The 9,146-nt window shown below is 28.2% G+C and overlaps 1 protein-coding gene across 1 annotated transcript; it reads left to right on the top strand.

Annotated features, from left to right (window-relative positions):
- Positions 1 to 6,032: 6,032 nt before the first annotated feature.
- On the top strand, positions 6,033 to 7,668 carry LOC112601285 (GDP-Man:Man(3)GlcNAc(2)-PP-Dol alpha-1,2-mannosyltransferase). Its single transcript, XM_025348808.1, has 2 exons — positions 6,033 to 7,224; positions 7,284 to 7,668. Exons 1-2 carry the CDS (start codon positions 6,156 to 6,158, stop codon positions 7,613 to 7,615), a joined length of 1,401 nt encoding a protein of 466 aa, XP_025204593.1. The 5' UTR covers positions 6,033 to 6,155; the 3' UTR covers positions 7,616 to 7,668.
- Positions 7,669 to 9,146: the final 1,478 nt, after the last annotated feature.

The raw sequence follows: 9,146 nt of genomic DNA, 5'->3' as shown, positions 1-9,146 counted from the left end.
CCCACGGATAATAGATATAGGTACGAAGCATGTGTTGTTAAGGGTGGCAAAGAGCGTGACGTCGGAATATCCAATCCAGCCGCTAGCCCGCTAATGCAGTAATGCGCCAAAACTCTATCATTGTTTAGTGTTTACCAACTATTTTAACATTGTTTGCTCTACTTGTCGACTTTATTGCAAAGAAGAATAAAACAATTAATTGAACGTTAAAGTAAGTAATTGTACAATATTAGAATATTAGTTGTTACAATACAATGTACCGTAGAAGTTTAAATAATAACAGTTAATCTATCTTTGAAGTTATTACTACATTTATAATTACTTAACATATCTATTAACTGTAAAGATATATTATTATATAATTTATGGATCAATCTGTTTTTAAATATGTGTTAATTATTATACTTGCGTACATTAAAATAAGGTTCCTGAATTGATACCTATATAAATTATTAAAATAAAATGTTAACAATTAATAAATTACTGATAATATATTGTTAATTAGATGCCAGGAACTAGATTACGTGCTGTTGCTCGTTTGCTCAAATAGTTTACAGGAAAAAAATTTAACATATCTTCATCACATTATCAAAGATCAAAACTATGCCATGTTGTTGATTAATGCCTGCCTTTGAAAGATAAGTGGAATCATAAGACAGTACAATTTGTAGTGTACATTTTTGAAAATCATTTTGAAGTTGGATTTGAGAACTAATGACACATCAAAAATAAAAGAAAATTAAAACAAATGGTATCACTATTATTATAATATTTTACTTTTTGCCAATTATTAACCTTAATTTTAATTTTGTTTAGCTATTCCAACACAACATTTAAAGAGAAATATTTACCAAATGTTTAATCTAATATATTATCATTCAGACAAGAATGGCAAATATGCGATAAATGCAAACTATTGTTCAAGTTTAATGTTACCAACTCAAGAGAATAAAGATATAGCAAAAGAAGATGAAGATAGTACACGGGATAGAGTTGCCTACTTTAATGGAATCACTCGAACATAGGTACCAACAATTGCTTAACGATCATGACAAATTGAAACAGTATAAACATTTATTCTAATTCAATAGATTTCAGAAAATCAGAGTAATACTTTGAACAAAATGTAATACTTTTCAAAATTTGGGAACAAGTTCAGAAACTCATATCTAAATGAATCTTTAAAAATATGTTCAGTCAAACTACCACTACAATGTATAAAAAGAAAAGTGATTTGAGCATAGAAGATATTTCAAAAGCTTTACATTACGTTATATCTTGAAAAGGTGTTACATTATCTAAGAAACAAATTGAACTATCCATGCCACATGTATCAACCTTAGTTAAATGGGCCCGATGTGGACAATTGCAGGGTATTTGGATCTATTAGAAAAATACAATGAAAATAGCAAGCGCAATTTAAATAGTATTGAATTATTTGTATTATTCAAATTTTGATAAATGAAGATGTATTATCAGTTAAGTGAGTAATGATAAAACCGATCAAGTCATAGGGCCCCAAGTAAATGCAGTGCAATCATGGTGGAGGCATCTTAGAATTGGAAACAACCAAATATGGCATGTCGAATTTTGATCAATTAATCTACACTGAAATTCTGTCTGAAGTTACTAATCTCATTTTATATGAAAATTCTATATAAGTGGTTGCCTTGTATCTGATTGTGGTGGTGGTAATGTTGGAAGTTATGGAAACAGTTGCGTATAACTATTGACAAACATATTTCTTACATCCTAACACAAAAAGTATGTTTATTTGGCAGATGCCCCACATCTTCTTGCAACTAATCTCAATTGGCTTTTAGACAGCGGATTTATTCTTTTTCTAGACGGTGTAAGATAAATGAACACTATTAAAAAGAGTTACTAAGTAACTAATACAGAAATTTCAGTTTGTCAAGATTATCCGACAACATCATTTGAATGTAAAGGTGTAGAGACAAAATGTCGGATTAGCCGCGAATAATTATTTCCCATAGTGTTGGCTACAGTTTGATCCATTATCAAACCAGTGGTTTAAATCAGGTATTATCGGAAAATACTGGTCACTTTATTGAAGCTACACTGGTTTGGATATAATGAATCAGATACACCATCTGAAACTTGTGCACTAAAAGCCTTTTATGGCTTAAATTTAGAAGACCAGAATATGTATTGATAAATGTCATAAGGTAATATATTCAATCGAGATGTGCAGGCTAAAATATTACAAACATTTAAATATCGCGAATTTTGATTTCATAAAATCTACTAATCTACTTTTTGAAGATTTGAAAAGATAATATAATATATCTATATAGTCACATCAGACATCTAATCAAGATAGTCTTGAAAGTTTTCTTTAATTAGAAGTCGAGGACTTAATGACCACCTACCTAAATGCAATCATGTACAGAATTAGAATAATTGTGCTCGTACAAACCGGGAGTACAGGACAAACTTAATATTGAAACACCACAGGAAAATACAAATTTGCACGAATATTTGGTAGCAAATGTAATGGCAACTGCAGATGTTAACATCCCTTTCAATAACGTAAGAAAATGATTTATCTGTAGCAGTTGATCATCTGAATCATCATCAACACAAAAAATCTTCCAACAACTAATGAAGAAGATGGTTTATTTATTGTGTGGTTGGCTTGCCCAGAATTCAAAACAAATATCCCTACTTGGTGTTATACCAAAGACAAAACCAGATCATTCATATAGCTATGCTAAGTTAGTTAAATCTGTCATTTGTGAAGTTTAACTGACGGGTTTACGATTGGTAAGGCTAAGTGTTGAAACTTTAAAAGTTTCACAAAGAAAAATTGATACCTTAATCAAATATTGTTAAAGATTAACTAAATTACTAAAACGTGATGTGCCAGATTTAATTAAAGTGCTTATCTCCAAAGGACTTACATTAGAATTAAACTGTTGAATGATAACTTATAGCTGAAAAGATCTGAAGGTAAAACATCAAGCAGCCTAGATAGAAAAATCAACTAAAAATGAAAAATAATAACTTAAATATTAGTGGGATTGTATATTAAAAATAGATTTAAACCTTATTATAATATTTTTACTTATATTAATAAGGCAATACCGCTGCAATCGAACGAAGTACATCAGGCTATGACAATATTATAGTCTATGCACCGTGGCCACGAATCATCATAGCTGATAAATTTTAATTTAACTGATAACTCTAAGAATTATTATCTTTACTGTGGATTGTAAATACCTTTCTTTCTATGTTGATACGAATTTTGAGTATAATATATCTTGAGAGTTGAAATTGTGTTAAGGTTTTTGAGATTTACTATTATTTAGTGTTTCAGTAGTTAGTATTCTAGTATTTAGTTTTTACATTACTTGTTAGCCAAAAAAATAAATTACACATCGTTAATTCACAAGAGTTGTAAAAAACTGGAAATGGAGAAGCACGTATTAGAAGAAGTTTCAAAATTGTAAGATACTTAAATTCAAGTTATATGATGTATTATCTATAAGTTTTAAAAAATTATCTTTAATGTTATTTTAAATTGTAAAACTAATAACATTAAATAGCATTGCTATTGGCTTATATCTTGTTGATTTGGTGAAAAATGACTAACTCAAAATACCTTCATTTAAATACTAAAAAAAATTAAGTAAATTAGTGCTTTACTTAAATTTATTGTTCTAAAAATAATTTAAAAAATAGTAAGATTAAAATTTTTAAAAACAATATTTTCAGTAAGCAAGCCCAGATTAAATTAATGACACTTTCAAGTAATTTGAAATGTAATACTTAGATTAGTAACAGACATTTTATTAATATTATTTATAAATTATATTAAATTTTAGAAGATATTATATTATGTGCATAGTGCATTTAAGATATTTTTTTTAATCAACAGATACAATTAAATTTAAATATTCAAATATTTAATGTTTTTTTTTTTTATTATTATTTATTGGTTTTTTTTTTCAGACAATCTGAACAAAATGTACTTGGTGTTTTGGTATCAGACACCAAAGGCTTGTGTATTTTTTGTGAGTAATAAAAATGTTATATTTTATAAATTATTATTATTTATTTTGGTTTTTTCTTTCTATATTTGCCATTCTAAAAACTTAAGCTTCAGGAGAAGTAACACCAGGTATCAGTGGACACATAACATTCATTGCAAATCAATTATCAAAATTAGATAAACATGATTCGTATCCAACTATTGTATTAAAATCTGATAACAAGTAAGCATTAAGCTTAATTAAAATACATTTTTACAATTAATACATTATTGTTGACAACTAATCTTTGTATTTGCACAATATGAATATAACTGGTATGAGTAAAGAGACAGAACCTGATGAAGGCATGATACAAAGTTAGATTAATTGGCTAACCCATAAATTAGTATATTATAACTAGGGCTAAGATTTATATGCAATAAAAATTGTAAAATATGCATTTGGCTTATTAAAAATATGCAACTAAAATTATACTAAAAAAAAAAGTAGAAAAATAAATAATGATAAGTTTTAAAATTAAGAAAATACTATTCTTAATTATTTATGCTATTCAAATATATAACTCAAAACAATTGAATGTTTATTTAAATTTTCAAAACTGAACAATCTTTTGTTAGACCTTAATAAGCTCTTAAATAGGTATTTTTGAATAGTGTCAATGCATACTATCACACAACAAAAACGTCTAGTAACAAAATTTAATATATTTATACCTACCATTAAATATGAATTTTTTATATTTTTTTATTGTTGAAACATGCAATAATTTCATTTTATTCAAAATATGCAAAATAAAAACATCATAATTTACCTCATGAGGTGTTCTTGGACATTACTAACAAAAGTAATTATCAAATATTGCAAAAAAAAAAAAAAAAAACATACTGTGGTATATAAATCTTAGCCCTAATTATAACTATTTGGGCTGATTCCATTTAGTTGAAACTGAAGAAGTAGAATAATTATACTTTCACCTATATACATTTATCCAATCAGGGGAGATAGCTTATAATAATTTTTAACAATTTCTATTAGAACCATTTTTTATGTAAGTTGCAGTATTATATACATTAAATTAATTTAATATTTTTTTCAGGTCATGTTTGATAAAAGGCTGTGAAAATTCCTGTGTTTATGTATTATATCAGAATAAATAGTATTTAATGTTTATTATTGTTATTTGGTTGGATAAAATGTATAATGTCTAATCATATTTATTTTAATTATAAAATATTTTTTTTAAGATTATTGTTCCTCACTCTTTAAGTCTTAACAACTAAAAAATAAATCACCAATTTTTTATTTGTTTTAAATTCTTTGTTCTGTGGTACAAAGTAAGATAGTTTGTATTATGAAAAACTAATAACTAATTAAGAGCAAGGGCGGACTGGGCTGATGGGCGGGTGGGCGATCGCCCCCTGGGGTGTTAAGATTTTCTGTCCTACGATAAAAATTGTATATTTGTATATATGTTTTTGAATATCAAAAATGAAAAAAAATAATTTATTGAATAGCATATTAGTTAATTGTTTATATAATAATAAGTACATCCATTTATTTGGATTTCTATATTGTTAAATATTTTCACTTTTAATTTTGTTCCCGGAAAAATAATTTTTCAGTCTGTGAGAAAAACGTGCTAGATTCAAGTCCTAAACTTAAGCAATAAGCATTATTACACTGTAGAGCCAAACAAACCTACGACTTATATAATCACATGAGAATATAAGACATCCCTTACCCCACCGGTGCTAGACGCTAATCTAGATCTTGGAAGATTACTATGTTATCTCTTATCATAGATATTATACTCTTGTTTTACCACAGAATATATATATATATATCTGTAGTTATACCACTGAACAATATTATGTATATGCTGTCACGTCATTACCTAATATTGTGATAACATATTTGAATTTATTATTTGTTTTTTGATAATTTTCAAAAAGTAAACAATGAATGAAATTAATGATCATTTTAATTTTTTAAGTTATTAAGTTTCATATTATTATCATGACGTATAAGATTAAATACTTTTATCTTGTTCAAATATTTTTTTAAATTATAAAAGTATTATTGAGTGGAACATGTGGAATTTTACAGAAAATTAACTGCCTATTAACTTTTTAAAATATGTATTTCCAACTTTTATTATACTTTATATTTTCATTTATTGCGGCGTTCATTGTATTGATCGTGTCTATTGCTGGATTACGATGGCACTACGCTAGCAAAAAGAGGAAATGTCCAACTCAATTTAGCATAGCGTTTTTCCATCCTTATTGCAATGCTGGTGGAGGTGGTGAACGTGTACTATGGTGTGCTGTTAATGCTGTTAATACTGTGTATCCTAAAGTAAAAATTGTTATCTACACTGGTGACTTGGAGGTATCTCCAGTAGAAATAATTAAACGAGCAAAACAGAGATTTAACATAACTCTACCAAATAATTTAGAATTTGTTTATCTGCATAAAAGAAAATGGGTAGAAGCCGAAAATTATCCTTATTTCACTCTTTTAGGACAAAGTCTTGGATCTATTGTCTTAGGATTTGAAGCATTGCGTTTATTTCAGCCGGATGTATTCATTGATACGATGGGTTATGCATTTACACTGCCATTGTTTTGTCTCATTTGTGGTTGTAAAATCAGTTGTTACGTTCATTATCCAACTATAAGTTCAGATATGATAAATAAAGTAATTCAACAAAAAGGAAAACGTAGAACAATATCTTATATTAAACTTATATATTATCAATTATTTGCAAAACTATATGGTTTAGTTGGCTGGTTTGCTGATTCTATAATGGTAAATAGTTCATGGACTGAGGATCATATCAATATACTTTGGAAGCGACCCTTAAGCACTTACAAAGTATATCCTCCGTGTGATACGTCTGATTTACAATGTTTGCCGTTAGAAAGACATAAAACCAAATCTGTGAAAATTATAAGTTTAGCACAATTCAGACCAGAAAAAGATCATCCACTACAACTTAAAGCCATGTATCATCTCAGACAAATTGTCAATGAAAATGTATGGGAAAATATTGAGCTTGTATTTATTGGTTCAACAAGAAATCAAGAAGATGAAATGAGAGTTGTTGATATGATGGATTTATGTAAGCATTTGTCATTGGAGAATAACGTACGATTTAAAGTAAATATCAGTTACGATGAACTTAAAAATGAACTATCTGAAGGTAAATTAATTAACAATAAAGTTTAAGTTTTAAAAACTAATATTTTATTAATCTTTCAGGGTTGATTGGCTTACATGCGATGTGGAATGAACATTTTGGAATTGGAGTTGTAGAATGTATGGCTGCAGGATTAATAATGATTGCACATCGTTCTGGTGGACCTTTAATGGATATAATTATAGAAGATGGCGTTGGACAAAATGGATTTTTAGCTTCGAATGAAGTAGAATATGCACATGCTATACATAAGGCGCTGTTGTTGTCAGATACTCAAAAATTGTCATTACAAAAGGCTGCTAGGGGATCAGTAAATCGGTTTTCAAATCAACAATTTCATGACAATTTTTTGAGAGCAATACAACCACTGTTTAGTTTAAAAAAATTTAAATAACTTATTATTTTTTATTAGTGTTGAATTATAAATTTTTGTTATTTCTTTTATTAACTATAATTCATACAGCACTTTTTCAAAAAATATTTTTTGATGATATTAAAAAATTTTATTTGATTTACAAATATTATGTTTATTATAAAATCAATATTATTACAACCTTGTGGAAAGATAATTGGATTTTTATTGAGTTTTACTACATTTTATTGCATTTTTATTTTAAGAATTTGCAACTATCTTATCAGTGAAAATTTGGTGGTTAAAATCATTATTTGTATTACAATAATGATATTTACAAATTATTACCTCACTTATGTCTATAGCATAGGTGGCCAACTTGTGGCTCGCAAGCCACAATGCCACATGCCCACATGTGACTCTTGTCATTGTCAGATACTATTCGCATCTTGTTTACAAAATCAAAATTTACTTAATATTATTATGAATTTTAATTTTTAGGTATTATCTTATAAAAAATTATCAAATTATATAAACATTTTGGTACTTAGTACCTATCATTGTATTTATCTATGAGGTCCGCGAACCTATTCATGTTGGCCACCCCCGGTCTATAGACTTTCTTAAGTGAAATTTATATTATTAATTGTGTAATAGCTAACAACATAATAATTTTTTTTTCTTCAAATATTGTTAAAACTTAATTTTAAATTATTTTTGGAACGATTAATAAATAATATGTATTGTTGTTAATGTTGTTATAATTTATAAGAAAAACGATTAAGAGTCATTTTCATGCTTTTAATCGTTTTTAGTTCATGATTAAATGACTTAATTGACATATTTAGTTTATACGAGGTGTATATCAAATTGACCGGGGGCGGTGAGCCCATCGATAATTTTTCATTACAAGTACCTACCTACTAACTGCTGTCTTGTCGGCGATATTGGCTCGTGTTTGTCAATATAATGGACATGGCCACATGGGTGACGACATTAGTGGTGGCGGTGGTGGTGCTGGTAGTAGTACTGAATACTGATGATAGTGCTAGTGGAGGCGGCATTTCAATGTAAGGTATAGATACAACCTTGGCGTTTCGACGCGCAAGACACGGCTTATTATTCTCATAATTTAAATCATCGTCTCAGCCCTCACCGTGAAAGATACCATCGATGTCTTCGTTCTCGTCCTCAAAGAGGCTGTGCTTATGGTCATCAAACTTGAGGTGGGTCCGTACAACGTGGTTTCAAATGCCCTTGGCTTTAAGTGTTTCAACCCCCTCGATACATGTACGATTTAGCACGAAGCGCAATAAACTCAGTTATCATTCTATTTGTCGTCTCATCTTTGAATATTATTATTATTATAGAAAGAATATTTATACATTTTTTCAACAATCAATCTGTTAGCAATACCTTGTTTTAGATTACGATAATGAATTATGTATCGTTCTTTACGTTCTAACGTCACCATCATTTTACGTACTTTTGATCTCGGTGGAATTCTATTTAGCGGTAAAAACGGGAGCTCATTGTGCATATCGGGCAATTGGAGTATGAAATATTAATCTTA

The sequence above is a fragment of the Melanaphis sacchari genome, unplaced genomic scaffold (assembly GCF_002803265.2).
Source record: "Melanaphis sacchari strain LSU unplaced genomic scaffold, SCAv2.0 Contig77_pilon_pilon, whole genome shotgun sequence".
In the NCBI taxonomy this organism is placed as follows: Eukaryota; Metazoa; Arthropoda; class Insecta; order Hemiptera; family Aphididae; genus Melanaphis; species Melanaphis sacchari.
This window is presented reverse-complemented; position numbering and strand designations above follow the sequence as displayed.

What these genes read in the sequence shown, in the direction of transcription:
- LOC112601285 (XM_025348808.1), top strand. Translation starts at nt 6,156, where the DNA reads ATGTATTTCCAACTTTTATTATACTTTATATTTTCATTTATTGCGGCG. An exon ending in TAAAAATGAACTATCTGAAG is followed by an intron (nt 7,225 to 7,283) that starts GTAAATTAATTA and finishes TTAATCTTTCAG; the next exon opens with GGTTGATTGGCTTACATGCG.